We start from the raw sequence: 23,097 nt of genomic DNA on the forward strand, positions 1-23,097 counted from the left end.
GTTTTTCTCTTGGAGGAGTCTTTTGTCGTCACGAGACTGGTGACTCCTCCTTTGGGTGCTAGTGCGCATGGGCATCGGCTCCATCCTTAGATTGTTTTTTTCCGCCATCGGGTTCGGATGAGGATCGAAGCGCTCCGGATCGACTTTGAGAAAAAGTGATATTTCGGCGCGTATTCCCTTTCCAATTCGACGGTATTGTTATCGAACGCGTATCTTTCATTGAGTCACATGTGATCCACCCTTCTCCCCAGATTGGCTTCCCTTATTTCCTCAAGTATATAGTTTCACACTTGTGCTTTGAAAATCTGTGGAACTCAGTCTCTCTAGGGAGTCTTTTACAGGGTGCTGTTGCCATATTGGTGGTTGTTTAAGTTTGGTCCTTTTTTCACAAAAGAAGGTAGATAGGCTATTGTAGTGACTGTTCGTTGCATTGTATGCTACATAGTATTATCTACTACTAGTATAATGATACAGTGGGACTTCCACTACAATGATGGTGATGATTCAAGCATGTGAATCTATGATAGATACCAATGCTGGAGAACCGTAGTTACAGGTAAGTAGCTTATTTTCATATTTGAAAATTCCAATGCGGCCCATTATTTGAATTAATAAAAATAAATACATTTATCATGAAAATAAAATACAACTGTCCTGCTGATCTCCCTCCAACTCTGTTCCATTGGTTAAGGAAACAAATCTCAACTGTATCACAAATAACGTTCATAAATTTAGCCCGGCATATTCTCCAAATCTCCTAATCGAGGAGTGGGTGTATCTGGCAGACTGGGGCCAACTCTGTTTCTCTGTAATCTGCCCACCACATTTTCGGGTATTTTTGGGGCAGCCCCAGGCTTTATATACTGCAATTTCCTTTCCCATACAGTTGTCCATTCCCTTTTTCCCCAAGACTGAGGGGTCACCTACTTCCATTCCCTGGTTATGTCACATTTAGTGGGCGTCAGTCTCAAGCTTAGCAAAGAAAATTTATATTTTTTTCCACCTGCATCCTCCAGAAGGTGATGAAGGGCCCACTTCAGGTTTCCCAAAATCTGCCAGGACTGGACCCCACACAGACATGTGACCAATCCACCCTGCCAGAATCCCTCCAACTCCGGGCAGCTCCATACTGTGTCAATGTCCCCAGCACCGCAATGGGGACATGCGGGAAAGGCAATCACCCCCAGTTGGTAAAGCCTGTGACATGTAAGGTACCCCCTTTGAATGTACTTAAATTGGGTCAGCTGGAGCTGTGCCGCTATGGCTGCTTCTCTTGGAGAACCCAGAATGCCGCCAGTCTTCAATCTCCAAGTAACTCATTTCAGCCTCCCATGCTGCAAGTAGGGCTCCAAAAGTATATGGATGATTAGAAATTCGGGTCTGGTAGATCTTGGCAATTTTATGGTCACCCAAGTCTCCCATGATGATAACATGCAGTCTGTATTTGATGTTTGGCTCAATCTGCTGATCTCTGTTATTGATACTAACAAAACCTGAATAAAAAGGTTTTTAATAAGTGTACGTTGTAAATTAAATCACTTTATATCATTAGACATACCTACAAATTGAATGTGTCCACACAAATGACCAAATAAGCAATGGGCCATGTTGCTTTCTTGGAATAAGTGGCTTCTGCACTTAATCTTGTTGTTCTTCCTTACAATGTTATGTGCTCTGCTTTAATTGTGTTGTGTTATAGTATAGCATTTGCAAATTACTTGTCACTTTGCACATTGTGCCGACATTACTGTGTTTGCTATTCATTCAGCTGATCTGCTTCACTGGGATTTTCATAACTGATCAAGATTTGCTCATGGTGTAGGTTCGGATCTTGAAAACTCCCATCTAATCTTTGTCTGCTATAAAATTATTATCCTGCAGGGACAGTGGATCCTGGGCCTTTGATGCACATCAACCTTGGTTGTTTAAAGTGTCTTTCTAGAACAGTGTTTGTGGATCTTCTGTTTCTCATCTGGGGTGGATGGTTCCTGATCTAGGCTCTGATGGAAACATGCTGTCTGCGGTTCTTGTTTCCCTGTTGTTTTGTAACAAGTAATTGCTAGCCTTTCTTATTCTCCCAATACCTCCATGTTGATTGATGTATCATCTTGCGTCTTTGGCCCATACTTACGTCTCTAAATGACAGGTCTTCGTTAAAGTCAGCATAATGAGGGGGGCACAGGCTTGGGGACATGTCATGCATCTCATCCATGTTACCTGTAACAGCTTCTCTCCAGTGACAGACTTGAAGGAAGTGCCACTTGGCTTCATTGGTTGATGCTGACTTTTGTTAAGTAGTGAATTTTTTTCTGAAGTGGACCGCCAAACCTGGTTGTCTCTTGCTGCATGCAATCATGGATCCTGATCTGGTCCAGTTGTACAGTGTACGGACAAGAGGGTGGGTGCAAGATGGCCCAGTCGTGCTGATGGGGTGTTCCTTAAATAACCCTGACCAGCCTCATCAGTGTCTGTCTAGGGACAAGGAGTAGCCTTAAAGGTTTTGTTACATACCGATGATGCATCTTGACTTCTATCCATTGTATACCCTCACTCTTACAATTGTGTCTCTTTCCCTACAATTCACTTTCTAAAAGCTTTCAGAAAATGAGCGGGCATAAATGCCTTGATTCCCTAAGCTCCGCATCTTTGCCCTATGTTTGTGCTGTGGCATCTGTGTGGTGAGCATCTGTAAAAAATCAAATTAAAAAAAGATGTATGCTCTCCTCTTGACAGGTGCTGATGCTGGTATCGGATCTGAGGAACCACCCAGCTTCAGTTCTCATGGCTAGCGGGCATCCTCTTGTGATCAGCTCTGATGATCCATCCCTCTTTGGAGCCAAAGGAGTGTCGTACGATTTCTATGAAGTCTTCATGGGCATTGGAGGGATGAAGAGCGACCTGAAAACCTTAAAGCAACTGGCCTTAAACTCTCTTCAGTAAGTATCATTCTCTGTTTCCATTTAACTGACTTGGTGCCCAGTGGGATTTAGTTTGTTACTTGGGGATAATGGGCCTCAGTTAGAGTTTTGTGGAGCAGTAGCCTTGTTATAAACCTGCAAGCCATAAAAGATGTTGTGTCTGAAAGCCACCAGTATTTACGCTTAAGATGGTCCACCCAGGCATGGTGGGCCTGGTAAGCAAAAATTATTAATTCCCCCAACATGCAGGGGGAACAGAGGTGTAGCTTCAGAAGGGGTGTTTGGGGTGTGACGTCTCCCAAATAAATGAATTCTTGGATTTGTAGTTGGGTCTGTGGGGACAGAGTCAGAACTGCAATGCCTGTGGCAGTTTTCTTCCAAGAATAAAGGACAAAACAGTGACTTTTGATGTAAAACAGGAGAAAGGGGCTAGATATGTACCTGACGGCTGAATTTCAAATCATACAACCAGATACCCAGGAATTAATACCTGCTTCCATGCTTGTTTACATTGTCTGATCCCAGGCAAACAGTTGCACATATGAGAGCACTTCTAAATACTTGAGTTCAGGATGTGCACTGTACAACCACCTGTTCTGTTTCATTTAAAAGACTAAAATGTGGTTCATCTATAAAAAAAAATCTAGGTCACGTTTAAGGTTTACTTGACTACTGACTTGCCTCTTAGTTCACTAATAGCATTGTGATTGGGGGATGAGCCATAAATGTTTCTAAGTTCATGTTTAAAAACTTTTAATAAATGCCTGTCAATGCAGTGATGACATTTGATATACTAAAGTGAAACAATTCCGCGTGTTGAAGAAATATATTTTTGTAATTTACAATAGACTGTATCATATTACTACATTTTTTAATCACATATACATGCCAAACGTTTTCATGGCTTGGCTCATTCATGCACTCTTAAACCGAGCCTGATCGTTGGCTCTGGCTTGGCTGCCCTAATAATTTGCCGTTACTTTCATCTGTGTGCAGCTCCGGCTTACTACATAGGGCCTTCGCTCGATAAAACGATTTGTAAAAGGCGATGATGGAAACTTTAACCCTCCTTACATTAACAGATTTGGCAACTCCCCTTTCAAGGCTTCTTGTAGCAGAGGCGAAAAAGAGTTTGTACAGAGAAAATACATTTAAATGAAGTGATCCCAGTGCAGGGACTCCAGGCCATTGTGTTGTACCTGACCATAGTCATGAGTTATCAGGGATAACTACCAGGCCAGGGCGGGCTGGAAAGGGTGTAACTTCTGGGGGGTGTGACACCCCCCAATGCATTCTTGGCTTGGTAGTTGGGGTTGGCGGACCTGAGTTGGGTTTGCTATGTCTGTGTCAGTTTGTCTCGTCATTATCATTTTACTAAGAGATTTTAACTTGTTCATTTTTGTAATGGAAACTTAAATATATAGAGTCACTGGTTTACCAAAAATAGTCAAGCTGCACCCATAGCAGTACTCCTTAAATAGGTGCAAATGTACTGCTCTTCGAAATTCACAAACATTGGCAGTAGTAGGCTTACAAAGCTGTGCCAGTCAAAGGTACCAAGGCATGCTACTGGCAATCAAGCACCCAAGAGGTGAAGGGATGAATGCTTGCAAATAGTCTGAAAGGTGGCAATTTCTGTGGGTAGTATTCCACCCCATTGTTTTTCGCACACTGTACCACTTTAGACAGACGGCCGCCTGATTCAGATTTGTACTGACCCGGTTCTTTATGAAAACTGTCAATGCCAAACCTTGGTCAGCTCACCCCTCTACCTTGCAGATGACTAATTTATTTTAGTTGGGAAATTTGAGATTCACATCCAAGAATCTTACTGGATAAGCTACGCCTCTGAGGGGAAAACACCCTGCATATTATGACCATTCATTCAGAAATCCCGCCAGAGCAGAGGGCGTCTTTAAAGACAGAAGCCAGTCTGTTTCACGATGGGCAGAAGGCAGTTCTCAGATCCCTGCCAGAGTCCAAAAGGCCCGGCTTGACAAGTCTCTACTTTGCTGACCATACCTATAAGGATTCTCCCCATGCCACACTAGAGCCAACAAGTATCATTTTGAGTTGTTTAGAAGGAATGTTTACTGTCATCAGTCTTATTACCTGTCATCCATTTTGCTTGTTTTATTAATGTTCTCGTCAGTCTGATTATTTGTCGTCAGTTTTGCCAGTTCTATCAGCTTGTTGTTCAGGGCTGTTTAGAATCACTATTTATTAACGCTTTTATTTGTTTTTAAAGTACAGCAGGCCGTCATCTGTATCACAGGTCACTTGAGTTCCCTTCCTCTGTCATCGAGGTTTTAAAATGGCATGTGATGCCACCTCTGTGATTTTGTTCAGATGAACCTACTGTTAGGCGGCTCTGTCTACAGAAACCTTTCCCCCACCCACTTGTAATGGAATACTCTGGAATAACACCACACCCTCCCCAACCCCCCACCACCTCCATCATCAGTGTGCCTCCACTGCTGCTCGAAGTTTTCAGTTGCAGAAAGAAAGGTGACTGTTTCCAAAACTGTTTCCTGTGTGACACCACAGTATGGAATTTTGGTTATTAATTATCGTTCCCCCTAAACCCTACCTGTCTAACTCTGTTGGTTTCCTATGGATCACATATTCCAAGAAGACTGTGCTCAGCTTCACCCTGACAGAATATCCTTACAGGGAAAGGAGCAAACCGGTGTGACACAAATTCATTATATAGAACAATGTTTTCAAAATTCCAAAAATGTAGAAAGCAACTTATTTCTATTTGCGACTCACTGAATTCGTAGTGGGTACATGGGAAGAAAATCTCTACGAGTTGCAAAAATGGTACAATATGAATTTGCTTGCATGCAATGACTACTCACTTTGGTGACCGGTCAATGCAGTGATAGATCAGGTTTCTTAACCTTTCATTCCAGGGAACTCTTTATTTCAGGGTACAGTTCCCTTAAACGTGTAAACCTTTTTTAGCACACATTTCACTTGGGTAAACAGATTCAGTGTACAGTTGACTTCAGTTTGTACTTCGGTTTGCCCTATGAACATATTCTAGGTTTGCTTGTTGGGCAGTATTCCACACCAAAAAATTCAAAACACAGAAGCAACACATTTCCCACACCATCAGCATGGGAACTCCTAACACCAGCACTTAACACCCTTTATCCGCTCCCTGCAGCTAGATGCTCCATCTTGAAAGTGCTCTCCATTGCATACAAGGCAATCCATTACAGGGGCTCTGCTTCCTCCAAGTGACGCTCGTAAGATACTCGCAGAACGTGGCTCTATGCACTAGACTGGCTGTAAGCTGGCCCTTTATTCTCCACAGAACCAATCTACCACACAAGAAACTGTATGGGCTCACTGTGGACTCTGGACCTTAATCACCAAAAGAACCCTCACAAAAACTCGAACCTATTCTTCCTGCATGATGGTAAACACAACCACAAGGGCAACTATATCTCACCCTACTTCTTTCATGATTGCAGCACCGCAAGAAGAGTATTCTGCTACTGTTCATGCACAATGCCAAAATATTTCTTATATACGCTACTCTCACAAATCCCACTCTTATGATCAGACACAATTTAATCATTCCCAAGCTTTCTACCTCACTCCTCTTTGCATCATGAGATGCATTAGCACAACCACAGATGGCAGGATAAATGTAGCATCTGGCATCACATACAACATCAAAACACTGCACACATTAGCCCACACTTTAATCCAACATCCTTCCAACAAAGCATGATCTGTGGTGTAGCATGCCCCCGTCTCGTGAACGAATTTCAGCGCCTCGTGAAGGGTAGTACTACACGGAATTCAACAAAGTTGAACAAAAACTCTGTGAATTCCGCAACTTCGATCCGTCTGACTCCCAATTAATAAAACAGAGACCTCATATACTTTTGGTAAAATAACAAGTACCTCTGTCTGTACATGCTAAAATGCATATGGTCATTTCCCAAAAGTGAAAATGAAAATTTAGCAAGCAGTGAGAGAGGTGATGATTTTTGAATCCTCCCTAACCTAGGGGGAGAACCAAGCAGATGCCTCGGAAACAAAGCGCACGTCTTGCTGAATGATTCGGTGGTGGGCCTATCCTCTTAGGACCACACCAAAGCACAGTTATGGGCAAAAATACATTCCCAACCAAAGGCCCTGCAAAGCATTATGGGTAGGGCTGGGCGTAGTTTGCGAGGTAGCGCTACGCAAAGTGCACTTCCCACTACGCGAGCTACGCGTAGCACTATGCGAACTGCGTAGTACCCTGTTCGCACTGTGCAAGATGCCGTTTTCAATGATTGCACAGTGCAGACAAGCATCTGGCACTGTACAATCATTGAAAATGACATCTTGCACAGTGTGAGCTGTAGTTTTCTGCCACACAAGTAGATTTTTACTCAAGCCGCAGCTTTCTCAACGCGGTCTAGTAGTTTTTTATCGCGAGCGGTCGCAAGCCTACGCGACCACTGGCAATGAGAAACCTGACCTCCCCGCGTTGAGAATCTCGCCGGGAGGTTTATTTTCCACACTCGCGATCGGCAACTTGATGTTGCTGATCGCGAACCAGGAAAAAGTCTCGCCAGGATGTCATTTTGCTTGCTCGTGGTCGCCAACTTGACGTTGAGGAGCCCGAGCAAGCAAAAAATGACCGCTACGCGTGTTTACACTGTGCTACGTGCAGTTCGTGTAGTGCGAAGTAGCGCAAACTTCGCGAGTGTAGCATAGTGCTTTGCCCAGGGTTAATTATGGGACGAGATTAGCAGTGGGCAGTGAATATTATAGTATCCAATATCAAAATAATTCTACAAAGAGCTGCAGTTCAACGAGGCTTTACTAGGTGTCCCTCACAAGTCAAATGCAAAAGCATTGAAATTATTACATCAAGCTGCAGTTCCAATAGTCGTTACTAGGTGTCCCTCATGAGTCAAATGCCAAAGAATTGAAACCCTTTCATGAAGCTGCAGTTCCACTAGTCGTTACTAGGTGTCCCTCATGAGTCAAATGCTTTTGATATGCTCTTTGTGTTCAAGGCATCTGCTTGGTCCTCCCCCTAGGTTAGGGGGGACCTCAAAATCATCACGTCTCTCATTGCCTGATATTTTTCATTTTCAAAGTGCACTTTTGTGAATGGGTTATATGCTTTTTAGCATGTAAAGTTGCTTTATCAAAGCATTTGTGGGTGCAGTTTAGTAGCTGACTCGCGGAACAGAGTTTTTGCCTGAATTCCATGTTTTTAATGGAATGCGTAATTAACAAATCTCCGCAAATGTGGAGCAGAGTTCATTGCCCAGGGTTAATAAGCATCTCTACCATACTGTAGAGATGAATAGCTGAGATTGCAAATACTCTTCAGCCATTGAAACCTGCCTTTAAACTTCATCATCTGATTGATACTTCTTTTTTTTTTTTTATTTCAAGTCATTTTTATTGAGAGAGAAAAGGTGAACACATGACAAATAGAAAATATAATAAAACATAAAGTTATACAAATCACACAAATAAATATAGTGGAAATAGCAATACAATAATGATAATAACAAAGACAGATCAATATTATTAATAATAATAATAATAGGTTTTGCTCAAGCACCAGGAGGCCATTCACAGCGAATTGTAACAATATGTAGGACGACCCATGACACATCTTTCCATGAGGGTAAACAAAAGAGACTGTTCAGTACCTAAGTGTGAAAGGCGTTTCAAATTGAGATGGCATTTGGGTGTTCATGGAGGGTCATAAGAGAAGGATGAGGCGTCAAGAGACTTCCAAAGTTTTCTACATGATTTGCGCCAGGGAGATGCATGGAGTGACTCGTTGTCTGCTCCTCCTAGGGAGGATAGCCATTCTTGCCATGTCCTAAAAGAGACCTCATTGGTGTTTTTCCATTTACTCAGTATAACTTTGCATGCAAGGATGAGCATGAGGTCTAATAAGTACCAATGCTGTATATCCTTGATGTTAGGATCCAAGAACCCTAGTATGATATAGGAAACATTTTTTGGAGGATAGACGTTGACTGTATTATGTATGCACTTGTAGCCCTTGTCCCAGTATGACTGTAATGTGGGGCAATGAAAAAGCATGTGGGCGAAGTTGCCAACCTGGGATTTACAATTCCAACATGTGGGGCTGTCGCTGAGTTTTAGTTTAAAAATGTTTTGGGGTGTCCAGTATGTCCTGTTTATTAGCATGAGTTTGGTTTGTGAGAGTGTTGGACCTGGGGTTACCAGTCCACATCGGGTAGCTTGGCACAGAGTAGGTAGGACTATTCTCAGAGGCAATTTGTGTAATGGTTGCGTCACACTCCACACAGTAAACTAGCGCCCATCCATAAAATAAGACACTACACCAGTTTAGAAAAATACGATTGGTTTTATAAAAAGATCTTTAGGTTCGAGGCATGTGGGCTGCTGAATTCATATCTGTGCATAGATCGCCGCCTAGTGTTGGGTCCGGATGATTGCACATTGTTGTCCTGGAAGAGTCTTCGAAGTATCACGAGGTAGGTGGCTCCTCCCCTGGACTACAGTGCGCATGGGCATCGACTCCATCCTCAGATTGTTTTTTTCCGCCATTGGGTTCGGATGTCTTTGAATTCCCTCTTGTCGGAATCGATAAAAAACTTTCCTGAGACCAAAAGGTCTTTAGTCTAATACGTCGGTATAGTCTTGCGTTCGGTCTTAGTTCTTCCAGCTCTGTTCCGAGCCGGATTCTCTACACCCGCGTGCTATCGGCGCGGAAGGCCCAGTCGACGCTCCAAACTATCGACCGTCCATCATGGACCGAAGTCCATTCAAGAGATGTCCCGTCTGCAACTCGAAGTATCCCCACATCGACGTCCACCCGATGTGCAATAAGTGTCTGTCGCCGGACCACGATGAAGCCAAGTGTATGGCTTGTTCACGCTTCAGGTCCAAGAAGACGCTTAAGCTTCGACGAGCTGCGCGCCAGGAGGCCCAGCATGCTGCACCGGCGCCTGTGGACATCTTCGATGCAGGGGATGTCGAGGACGAATCTATCCAGGACATTACTGAATCGAACCCCGCGTCGGACGTCGACTACGGCTACGACGCGGATGCAGAGATGTTCGAGGCCGAAGAAGTCGTTGACGAGGTAGGAGACGACGACGGGGCCCTCGGAGCCATGGAGGATAGCTCGGACGAGGAGCTTCCTCAAACTGACTCTGGGGCCGTGCCAATTCATAAGGCTCAGGTCGAGGGATCGCCTTCGGGCCTTACCCAAGATCTTACTATGGGTTCTACGGCCCCGCCTTCGGGCTCGGCCACGGACATTGCTGTTGAGCCACACCCTGGCAAAACTAAACCGAAAGTGAAACCTACGGTCTCGACTCCAGACACTGCGCAGGTGCCGTCCTCGAAACCGAAAGTGCGCATAGCTTTGGTCGGCTCCAAGGCCTCAGAGCCCTCGGCGTCGAAGAAGCCGAAGGTTGCTGTCGAGCCGAAGGCTCAAGTCAAGGGCGTCGAGACGAAGTCTGCAGCGCCGAAGACTAAGGTGAAGGTGGTCGAGCCGAGCGCTTCGGCGCCGAAGACGGTCAACGCCGGCAAAGGCCTCAGCGACCCGAAGAAGGCTATCGGCGACCCGAAGAAGGTTCTCGGTGACCCGAAGAAACGGCTGGATGACCCGAAGGTTCTCGCGACTCCGCGTCAGCAGGACAAGGCCAAGGGCTCCGCACCCCGAGAGTCGACTCCAGGTGAGGCCTCGAGGGATTCCATTGAACCGGCGCGCCCATCCACCGCGTTCACCAAGAAGGTGACGGACTCCCTGCAGCGCATCAGGGACAGGACCGCGTCGGTCGGTCCGAAGGATCCTCCGCCTACGAAGCCGGTGGAGAAGCCACTTAAGGCGTCCACACCCATCCATTTCACGTTGCCGCCGAAGATAGCGCCGAAGGCTTTCGCTCCTAAGGCGGTCGCCAGCGTGCCCGAGAAGGTCTCCTCAGCGCCGAAGTCCTCAGCGATGGTCCCCGGCTCACAACCTCGACGACCTTCAGTGGACGAGCATCAGGAACACTTCATCGACGCCGAAACGGGCAGGCTTTCCCTCCACAAGCGGAAAATCGCCCCAGAATGCCCGATGGAGTCCTACAAGATCCCTCTCAAGAAAAAGAAGGACTCTGCTTTCACTCCCGTCTTGGTGGAACCACTTTCCCCACAGACTCCTAATGTTTCGCCCACTTACTCTGATGTGGACGCTGGAGAGGGGGATGATGAGGATGAGTACAGTTATCCTGTCTATACAGACCCTGAGGATACCAACGAACCCTGGGCCGCTGGTGGTGACCCTGGTGATCCTCAATCAGGACAAGACCCTCAACTATTTACTGCAAAAACGTCCCCTACAGAAGACTCTGCAGCTTTCAATGCCCTCATTGAGCGAGCAGCTAACAATCACAACGTACAGCTCCATGCTGACCCTGTGGATGTCGACTTCCTTGTTGATACCTTCTCAGTATCGGAAAAAACTGTTAAAACTCTGCCTATGCTGAAAGGGGTTTTAAAACATGCTGCCGAGATCTTTAAAGAACCTACCAGGGCGAGGGTAATTAACCCACGGATTGAGAAAAAATACAAGTCAGCGCCTACTGATCCTACCTACATCAAAGGACAGTTGCCTCTGGACTCCCTTGTCGTCTCGAATGCCCGGAAGAGGGCTAATTCTCAGACTACGGGTGATGCTCCTCCCCCAGACAAAGAATCCAAGGTCTTTGAGGCATCGGGGAAGAGGGTAGCAGCACAGGCAGCCAACATCTGGCGCATTTCTAACACACAAGCGCTTCTGGCCAGGTATGACAGGGCACACTACGATACTCTGGAGACCCTGTTGCAGCACCTGCCTGATGAATACAAGGAGGCGGCAGAGATGCTGATTCAGGAAGGGAAGCTGATCTCTAACGCTTCAATTAAGTGCGCTCTGGACGTGGCTGATACCGCTGCTAGGGCTATAAACACTAGTGTTATGCTACGGCGTCATGCCTGGCTGAGAATCTCTGGATTTAAGCCAGAAATCCAAACCACCATCCTTAACCAAACAGTCAACCCAGATCACCTGTTTGGCCCGGAGGTTGACACCACCCTAGAAAAAATTAAAAAGGACACGGAGACTGCGAAATCCATGGGTGCCTTACAGTCCCAGCAGTTTCGGGGTGGGTCTTTTCGTCGCTCAAGCACTAGAGGCGTTTCCAGAGGCCAGCTCTCCCAGTCCACGCAGTACTACAAGGGCAACACTCAGTCCACATACACCAACAAGGGTCGAGGTGGATATCGTGGTAACAGCGCCAAGGGCAGGGGTCGTGGAAACAACAGCTCCAGATCCTCTGCCACCAGCAAACAGTGACGTCTTGTCACTGCCCCCCCGACCACACAACACCGGTCGGAGGGAGACTCCAGCAGTTCCTGCCGGTCTGGAAGTCCATCACCACAGACAGGGGGGTCAGGAAACTTGTTCAATACGGTTATTGTCTGGAGTTAACGTCCACTCCACCCAACATGCCCCCAAGAAACCGTCCTATGTCGGCCGAGCATTTGCACTTATTGCAGCAGGAAGTCACCGTTATGCTGCAAAAAGGAGCAATAGAGCTCGTGCCTATGCGAGAAAGAGGCACAGGGGTCTACTCCCTGTACTTCTTGATACCGAAAAAGGACGGGTCCCTCAGGCCCATCCTGGACCTCAGGCCACTCAACCATTACATCCTGTCGGAGCACTTCCATATGCTGACCCTGCAGCAAGTGCTCCCATTGCTCAGTCAGGGGGATTTTCTCGCAACTTTAGACCTAAAGGATGCGTACTTTCACATTCCACTGCACCCTTCACACAGGAAGTACCTCCGGTTCACCATACAAAACCAGCACTACCAGTTCAAGGTTTTACCTTTCGGTGTCACCACGGCACCCAGGGTGTTCACAAAGTGCCTGGGGACAGTGGCGGCGCACCTCAGGAGACGGAACATCCACGTCTACCCTTATCTGGACGACTGGCTCATCCAGGCGAAGTCAGCCCAACAGTGTGCCGCCCACATGTCCCACACCATTCACCTCCTGCACGATCTGGGATTCTCACTGAATTACCCAAAATCCCACCTCCAGCCCGCCCACATACGGCAGTATCTGGGTGCGACTATAAACACTCTGGCGGCCACAGCCCAGCTGAATTCAGTGAGAGTCAGCAGCATTCAATCGCTGATACAAAAATTCAGACCTCAACACTCACTTCCAGCAAGAGTGTTCATGCAGTTGATAGGCATGATGGCCTCCTGCATCTCCATAGTCCCGCACGCGAGACTACATATGGGCCCACTTCAGGAGTGCTTAGCACGTCAGTGGACTCAGGCTCACGGGCAGTTGAAAGACCTAGTGTTGGTGAGCGGTCGGGCATACAACTCTCTGCATTGGTGGAATCCACGAAACCTTTGCAAGGGCCGACCGTTCCAAGAGCCTGTGCCACAGATCATCCTGACAACGGACGCCTCTCTCCAGGGATGGGGAGCTCATGTGCTCCATTACACAGTGCAGGGACTATGAACACAACAGCAACGGAAGATGCACATCAATGTTCTCGAACTGATGGCGATCTTCATGGCACTCAAAGCCTTCAAAGTACATCTGTGCAACAAGGTCGTGTTGATCCGGACGGACAACATGACAGCCATGTACTACATTCAAAAGCAGGGAGGAACACACTCTCCGCAGCTGTCTCATCTGGCTCAGAGCATGTGGAAGTGGGCCATTCACAGGAACATCTTCCTCATGGCAGAACACCTCCCGGACAAGGACAACCAGATGGCGGACCTGCTCAGCATGCACAGCCACCAATTGCACGAGTGGTAGATACATCCATCAGTACTCCAACCGTACTTCCTAAGGTGGGGTCATCCAGAGATAGACCTGTTCGCCACAAGGGAGAACGCAAAATGCCAAAGCTTCGCCGCCAGGTTCCCACACCCACAGTCGCAGGGCAATGCGATATGGATGAACTGGTCAGGCAAATTTGCGTACGCTTTTCCCCCAGCACCTCTGATACCGCTGGTGGCACGCAAGCTCAGGCAGCACTCGTTGACTCTCATCCTGGTTGCTCCAACGTGGGCTCGCCAACCATGGTACACCACGTTTCTAGAACTGTCCGTGGTACTGCATCAGAGGCTACGCCTCACACCCAGCCTTCTGACGCAGAGCCATAGCGACATTCAGCATCCAGATCCGCAACAGCTCAACCTGGCGATCTGGCTCCTGAAGTCTTAGAGTTTGGCTACCTGCACTTGCCTTCTGACTGTATGGACATCATTCGAGAGGCAAGGAAGCCCACCACCAGAGCATGCTATGCGGCAAAATGGAAGCGGTTTGTCATTTATTGTGCAGACCACAACATTAACCCGCTAGATGCATCTATTCAGAATATCATTTGTTACCTTTTCCATCTGTACAAAAGTAATCTGGCCTATGCTTCCATTCGCATACAAATATCTGCAATGGCCGCTTATCTCCAGAACAGACAGCATCTCTCACTTTTCAGGGTGCCTGCCATTAAGGCCTTTCTAGAAGGACTCAAACGAGTCATTCCTCCGCGGTCTCCCCCAGCTCCAGAGTGGAACCTCAATGTGGTCCTCACCCGGCTGATGGGTCCTCCCTTTGAACCACTGCATTCCTGCGAGATTCAATTCTTGACGTGGAAAGTGGCTTTCCTCATTGCGATTACATCGCTGCGGCGAGTTAGTGAACTACAAGCACTGACTTTCCAAGAGCCATTTATTCAAATTCATTCTAACAGGGTTGTGCTTCGCACTAACCCTAAATTCCTTCCTAAAGTTGTGTCTCAATTCCATATTAACCAAACTATTGAATTGCCTGTTTTCTTCCAAAATCCTGAGTCATTGGCGGAGAGAATGCTCCACACCCTTGACGTCAAGAGGGCCCTGATGTATTACATCGATAGGACCAAGGATTTTAGGAAAACTAAACAACTCTTTGTTGCCTTTGCACCACACCACAAAGGTAACCCCATTTCCAAAACTGGTATAGATAGGTGGATCGTTAAATGTATCCAGATCTGCTATCTGAAAGCCAAGCGTACTCTCACCATTCCACCAATGGCCCACTCCACCAGAAAGTTGGGGGCCTCCATGGCATTCCTTAGAAATATTCCTTTGGAAGACATATGTAGAGCAGCCACATGGTCTACCACTCACACATTTACAAAGCATTATTGTGTTGATGAGCAATCCAAACAGCAGGCAGCTGTAGGGCAGGCTGTTCTAAAAACACTTTTCCAAACTGCTGCAGCTGGCACGGGCGGCCGCCGTTAATGGAGGGACTGCTATGTATTCTATGCACAGATATGAATTCAGCAGCCCACATGCCTCGAACCGAATATGCTACTTACCAGTATGCATCTGTTCTTGGCATGTAGGGCTGCTGACATTCATATGGCCCGCCCTCCTCCCCGGCGCCTGTAGCAGCTGCAGAATTCACACCTGCTTCTAGCATGGTCATCATTCACTTAGTTTCACTCCATCTTGGCCACAATGGCTAAAAACAATCTGAGGATGGAGTCGATGCCCATGCGCACTGTAGTCCAGGGGAGGAGCCACCTATCTCGTGATACTTCGAAGACTCTTCCAGGACAACAATGTGCAATCATCCGGATCCAACACTAGGCGGCGATCTATGAACAGATATGAATGTCAGCAGCCCTACATGCCAAGAACAGATGCATACTGGTAAGTAGCATATTCGTTATATATATATATATATAGATATAGATATATAGATTTAAAAAAAATACCCTTTCAGGCATAGAGTGACGAATAAATTATGCAAAAAAGAAGCAGAGAACTCTGGGTAGCTCTTATGTTTAGGTGGAAAGCAGCTCCTGTATAGAGCACTCTCAACACCAACGACACTCTAGATCTGCTCACCTCAAATGTCTGCTTTTCTATCAAAGTCTTTAAGCATAGGATTAGCACAGTGCTGTCCTGGCCGAGCTCTAAAATGACAAAAGCCATTTACCACTCCAGGCGCATTATTACAGCTTTGGATTGGTAAAATACCAACCAAGCCAACCTGACACAGTGTTTCGCTCTAATTAGAGCTCTTCAGAGAGGTATAGCTTTGTCCAGACACAAGGGAGCACCCAGTATAAGTCAGTTCAGTAAATCTTTATTTCGATGATTTAAAATCATCATAAAAATACATCATAAAAAATACATAGTACAAATCAGAAAAGATAAAATAGATTACATTTCTGAACTATAGAGTATTAAAGATGAGATTATTATAAATTGAAAAGGCATTTAGTTCATCCCAAATCAGTCCCTAGTGTTTCTTAATTTAACAGCAACTTTTAAAAAACTCATGATCGAGCACAGAGTACGCATATCGGTTTCTCTTTGCAAAAATATTAAGGCAGATTTAGCATGACAAATTGTTGACTCCTTTAAGATATCTACAAGAAACCTTCGGCGAGGGATTCGATAAAAAGAACATAATAGTACAAAATGAAGGGTGTCCTGCGGAGACCTATTGTCGCAGCCGCAGGCACCCTTCTGCTCAATTGTTAAAGTAAAACCAGACGGGTAAGCTAAAATATTAGATAACAAGTTGAGCCTAAAACGGCACATTAAAAATCTCTCTTGTTGATTATACATTAAAAATAAATAAGGTTTCATACCCTCTCCGTTGCTTACTAATGAATGCGCAGCAACAGATATTTTAATAGAGTCCGATTGTTTCCTGCTACAGTCATATTTGTCAAATAGCTGCTTCTGAATCCGATGTCTACAGAAAGTATCAATCGTTTCCGGGTCAATGAATAATGCTTGATGATTAATGCACTCTAAAGTTTCTTTAACATATTTGAGCCAGGGGATGTGTAGGCACCTATCTCTCTGGAGACAATCTTTAATTATTTGTCTACTGAGCTCAGCTTCTGGGTTTAACCAGATTCGGAACCAGGTCAAGATGGGTTTCACTTTAATCAGGTCGGAGATATACGGAAAGCTAGCCTGACACAGTGTTTCGCTCTAATTAGAGCTCTTCAGAGAGGTATAGCTTTGTCCAGACACAAGGGAGCACCCGGTATAAGTCAAAAAAATACCCTTTCAGGCTTAGAGTGACGAATAAATTATGCAAAAAAGAAGCAGAGAACTCGGGTAGTTCTCAAGTTTAGGTGGAAAGCAGCTCCTGTATGGAGCACTCTCAACACCAGCGACACTCTAGATCTGCTCACCTCAAATGTCTGCTTTTCTATCAAAGTCTTTAAGCATAGGATTAGCACAGTGCTATCCATGCCGAGATAGAAAAGAAGATAGAGAACTCTGGGTAGTTCTCAAGTTTAGGTTCTGACTTATACTGGTTGCTGTAGAAATGGCAAAAGACTTTGTTCTTTTCTATCTCTGCGTGGATAGCACTGTGCTAATCCTATGCTTAAAGACTTTGATAGAAAAGTAGACACTTGAGGTTGGTGCCATTGTATCTCCTCTCTCAGGCCCCTTGTGTTTGCCGAGCTAACAATACCTTACCTTTCAGACACACGAAACAAGTAAGAAAACAAATTAATTTGTACATTGGAAATGTGTCGTTGACAGAAATATTCAGAGCAGCCACATTGTTCTCTATTAGTACATTTATAAGACATTATTGTACGGTTGTTAAAGCACAAATTTGTTTGAAACGAGAACTTCAGGCACGCTGCTCTGAACAGATTTTGCTATTAGTGTGATTAGGTATACAGTGCAGCAAGAAAAAACTGATTACCTGGAACAATAGTTTTAGCACTTGACACAGTTTTATGGTCATATGACACTCTTCTATGACCCCGCTGACGAGTGTTGAAAATGATCTATAATGTCAATCAAGCTTGCTGTGTATGCTCCTCACAGTTGGCTGTCAGGGAAATTAGAATCTGAAGATGATGGGTAGGTTAAAGGGCTTTGTGTCTTTGGTTCAAAATAGCCTGAAGGTATCAGAGCGCTTCACGGTAAAGCAGAACATGTTAATAATAAATAGAAAATATACATGTTCCATAAGGGTGGAGCAATCACCTAGCCTACCCTTGAGGTAGAGCGCTTCCCACATATTCAATGTAAAACATATCAATGAAGAGCAGGTGGTACAGCACTACATGAGGATCATCAATCGATTGAGCAGTTTGAGGTTCGTATGCAGCTGGTGGGATCATGAGCGAGTAGGTGCGGTTTATGCCAGGTGTTGGTCAAGGAGAACAGCTTTGAGGTCTTTTTTAAAGGTGACATGACATGTGGTCAGGCAGAAGCATGGCAATAGGGAATTCTATATTCTTGTGGCACTTTTGGAGAGGATTGGCCCATGTATCACTCATTATTAAAGGTAGAGGGGCTCGAGGAGGAACAATAGTTGTTGCTACTATCATTGTTATTATTAACATATGTGTCTCCTACCACTGCAAGCCTACTGCAGACTCCTTATATGGTCAACACTCATAAGGTTTATTTTATGAGCCTAACTTCGTTCTGTGGTTCCTTTCAACACACTGCTAACTTCAGTGGCACGTCAGTTCAGCACAGCTTTTTGCATTTCGCACCACTAGATTAGGCATGTGTACTCGAAAATAATCCAGTGCAGCTCTGAGTAGCATCCCCAACAACCAGCAATCCCAACAACATAACCAGGCCAGCATTGTCTCCTCAACCCTCAAGCCCTTCTACCACATTCCCAGTTGAGCATAAAAAAACCATGATTAACAACTAAGAGTAACTTGTCACCATCACTTCTTTAACGAAGATTCCCATTTAGCGAACACATGCCTTTCCCTAGAAGGATGCCACCTATTCCTTCCTTATGCCTATGTGTGTAAATTGGTTTTAAATACTATTATTATTAATGAACTACAATAATATGTCTTTTAATAACTTTGTTTTTATTTACTAGAATGTTAAATCGAGATTTTAAACTGAAATGTTTTTTATCTACCACCAGTGTTTCTGTTAAATGATCTTGTTTCTTCAAGATTGGGGATGAGCAGTTTACCTTCCTTTTTGCAGGTACAGCGCCATGCCCGAAGAGATGAAGGCCAGAGCGTCTGTAATCTGGCATAAAAAGTGGCAACAGTTTGTGGAGGAGCTCAGCGATGTCAAGTCAGAAAAGGAGCTCTAGAGCGCAAATCTCAACGCCAAGAACAGTTCTTATTCTGTGAACAAAAGTAGCCAATTTTAAATGGATATTACTGTTATGTGTATCTCAAAAATCTATTTCAATGGGAAATTGGAAGCCAGCGTTGTTTATCCCAATATGTTCCTCTTTTCATATTTCTACAGCTGGCTTGCAAGAGGACTAAACTCGCCAAGAAGAATCGATGGCCTTGCTTCACAGGCCGTTAGCCAAGAAAAGAACATGGAGGCTTGGTCAAACATAATATCAAAAATACAATGTTAGAAGAAAAAAAAAGATGTAATCATAAGACATATGAAAACAAGGAATCAATAATAGAATGATCAGTGAGGAAAACTTGTTCGGTGCTCAGGCTTGACACACAGAGTATCATATTCATAGATTGGTGTATTATAATAAATATTGGGTAGAGAACCTAATTAAACATCATCATAAATATTAGGTTTCAAGAAGACAGCGTTTCGATTTCACGACTACCGAGAAGCGTAAGCCCATTGTGTACAAACAAATTTCCGTCTCTTGCCGGCTCTGCTCCTACTGCGCTGCACCCTTGTTACTTGAGTTCAAATTTGCTTAGACATACTGTTTCTGGCCATGCTGCTACATCAGAGACTAAATATGTAGCATTTTATTACCTCACGAGCAGAGATCCAACTTAGTAGTTAACCTAGGCCAACGGGAGTTGACGGATAAAAGAAGAACATGTACTTAACTGAGGACTTGGTTTTGTACCCACTTTTACTGGGGACCTGTTTCAAATACATCAAGAGATCCACCGATTTTTACGCAAAGTGAGGATACACTTCTTTTTGTCTGATAAAACTCAGAATACCACTGACAGGACTGCTATCAACACCAATCTCTGCAACAAATCCACCTTTAATCCCCCAATTGGATTATTACCTGCAGAAGTGGCTACTTTTAAGAAAGCAGTTCTCCACAACATGAGGATCCCAAATGAGCACTCTCCCTCCAACCTATCACAACCTCCCTAAGAGGGAACAACAGGCATTACGAGTTCTGAGCGACGACAAATCCATCACAATCAAGCCAGCTGACAAAGGCGGGCAACAGTTATTTTGGACACATCAACATACAGGTCCGAAAACCTACGCCAACTGGGGATGATTACCTCCTACCTCCCACTGCAGCCAGATCCAACTAATAGGATCATGGATACTATTACGACAATGGTGACTGAAGCCCTAGACAATGAGTGAATCACACCCAAGGAAGCAGATTTTTTGAGAACTAAAGAACCCATTACTCCTACTTTTATATATACCAGTCATATCGGGAATTGGCTCTGTCCTTGAACCACTATCTCAGTTTGGTGGTTTCTTTCTGAGACCCCTGGTCAAACTCATGCCAACCTATCTACAAGATACGAAAGACGCCCTGTGCCTCCTTAGGGATATTGCCTTTAACAGCGAGACTGACTTCTGGGTGTCCTTTGATGTCAAATCATTATATACGTGCATTCCACAGGACCAAACCCTCACCACCATCGAGAGCCTTCTGACCCTAAACAAACCTGATACGATCACACCAATAGCTTTCATTATGAAATGTGCCACACTGGCTATGAAAGAAAATTTCTTCCAGTATGAAGAACAACTGTACTTACAAGTGTCTGGTACTTCAATGGGCAGTACCTTTAACCCTAGTCGGACAAATCTGTATATGCATGTCTCTGAGGAAGAAAAAGTGCTCTCGGAAAACAACCCTTACAGTCCCCACCTCTTGCTATGGAAGAGGTATATCAATGACATTCTGGTGGGGCGATTCCACCTCCATTGCAATTTCATCAGTGGCTCAATAGCCAAAATATACACCTGTGATTCACCTGCAAATACAGAATAAAAGCCCACCTTTCCTTGACCCCCTCATTGTCCCTTGTGTCAGTCATCTCAAAACTGAGTTGTACCAGAAACCGATGGCCCGGTATGCTCTTCTGCAATACGACGGTCACCATCCGAAATCCCTTCATGATAACCTACCGTTTGGGCAATTCCTTAGACTTAGACGAAACTGCTCCATCATAGAGAAATACAAAGTGCATGCTGCCAAACTGCGCAGCAATCTATTGGACAGACACTACCCTGCATCTCTGGTCAAGAAATCAGCCAAACGAGCTCTGAACAACAACAGGGATGCTCTGCTGGACACTGCTCCAAACAACGAAACACAGAAAAGACTCTTCTGTGTGAACACCTTTAGTAATTTGTCCAATAAAGTAAAATAAATCGATCAGCAAGAAATAGCACATCCTGAATAAAGGTAAACAATCCCTGGAGAAACCCCTATTCACTTTTAAACGGAGACGGATTCTCAAAGACATTTTGGTACACACCAGACCACTTCCAACACTGCCCATTAGGCAGAACACACTATGGGGTCTTCCACCAGTTCAGGGACATTACCCCTGCGGAACATGCTCAGTATGCTCTCAGCCTACTTCAGCCAAGACGATTGATATCAGCACAGACAAACCCTGAGAACTGAGACAACACACTTATTGTAACAGCGAACGAATGATATAGCTCATAAGATGTCCCTACGGACTCAGATACGTGGGGGTGACCACCCAGAAAATGAGAATCCGGATTTTGGAACACAAGAGTACCATCAGATGTGAGAAGCAGACTACTAAACTCACTAAACACTTCCTGGAGATGAACCACCACCACACCCAATTTCACCAACAGACTGCTAAGGATTGAACAGAAATGGGTATTTAGGCTGGGTACCTCAGAAGGTGCTTGATAAACAATGGGGTGACCCTGTGTCCCTCAGAACCTGGGTATAGTAATGCAAAATGTACAATGGTTCTGTTGGGTATAACCACAATATTTCTTAAAATTACAATTCAATTTCAAGAACAAGTTATTTCCTTCAAAGGTTGAGTGTGAAAAACTTTTAGAAGGAATACAAAACAAAAATAAATCAAAGGTACAAAAACCACAATTGAATCAGATTTTTGGGGTGTTGGAATATTTTATATAAATTTCTGTTTTTTTGTCCTCATATATTGATCAGTGAGTCCATAGAGAAGGAAGAGATTGCCAAGGTAGGCTCCGTCTGACCCGGCCAGGGAGATACCTGTTCTCTACACCAGGGAGGGGATGAAGACCATCACGGGATACAACTCTTCTAGGTAGACTTCCTCTCTTGGTGACTCTCATTGCTGCTTGAGAAAGAACACTGTAGTTTACTGATTCTTACTCATTGGATTAGAAAAAGGGAGAAAAAGAAGGAAAAGAAAGGATGAAAGGTCAAGTCAAGTTGCCAAATAAGCTTTTACCATAGATGTACATATAGAGTCCCATAAGTGAGTTGGAGAAAGTGAGATTGGAGAAGGAAGTTTGAAAGTGAAGACGAGGATTCAACCCAGCTATCCCAGATACTCCAGTGTTTCATTAGTTTATTAGAGAGTGTAGCTCTGTCCATTTTTGCAATTCTGTGGATTGAGTTTAACCATTCAGATTCTACTGGTGGAATGGGTAGAATCCACTTAATGCACAATTCTCTTCGAGCTAATAATACTAGGATAAATATTAGAGCTTTTAAAGATTTGTTTAAATTAGCCCCGCATTCTTCCTCCGGTATCACCCTGAACATAACCAGTGCCAGACTCACCTCAACCTCTTGGCGCACCAATCCAGACAGAATTTTACCCACTTTCTGCCAGAATAATTGGATAGAGGGACACCACCGATCATATGCGCTTCATCTACATTCGGCTCACCGCACTTTTGGCAATACCTCGTTGATTGCTGCCCCATCTTAGCCAGTCTTTTTGGGGTCCAGTAGGCCTTATGGATAGTAAAAAGATGTTTTTTCTTTAAAGGTGCCGACTTCACATAGAGCCATAATAACGATGTAGATACTTGCCATATCGCTTCTAGATCGATCTCCGGTAGCTCCCTCCTCCATGTCTCTGAGTGCCAAGTAGTTAGGTCTTCTGTTGACTGTATAAGTACCCAGTACCAGATTGAAACTTCTTTCCGAAGGCCCGGGC

At 44.9% G+C, this 23,097-nt stretch overlaps 1 protein-coding gene across 5 annotated transcripts in view; it reads left to right on the forward strand.

Annotated features, from left to right (window-relative positions):
* LOC147733979 (adenosine deaminase 2-like) overlaps positions 1–22,318 on the forward strand; it is a 496,154-nt gene extending 473,836 nt beyond the window's left edge. For all 5 annotated transcript variants that reach the window (XM_086952891.1, XM_086952892.1, XM_086952890.1 and 2 more), the window contains 2 exons: positions 2,734–2,936; positions 18,950–22,318. In XM_086952891.1, the coding sequence (XP_086809017.1) occupies positions 2,734–2,936; positions 18,950–19,061 (315 nt within the window). In that variant the 3' untranslated portion in view covers positions 19,062–22,318. The remainder of the gene's footprint in view (positions 1–2,733; positions 2,937–18,949) is intronic.
* The last annotated feature ends 779 nt before the right edge of the window (positions 22,319–23,097 follow it).

Source organism: Lissotriton vulgaris, chromosome 1_2 (genome assembly GCF_964263255.1).
Source record: "Lissotriton vulgaris chromosome 1_2, aLisVul1.2, whole genome shotgun sequence".
NCBI classification, from domain to species: domain Eukaryota; kingdom Metazoa; phylum Chordata; class Amphibia; order Caudata; family Salamandridae; genus Lissotriton; species Lissotriton vulgaris.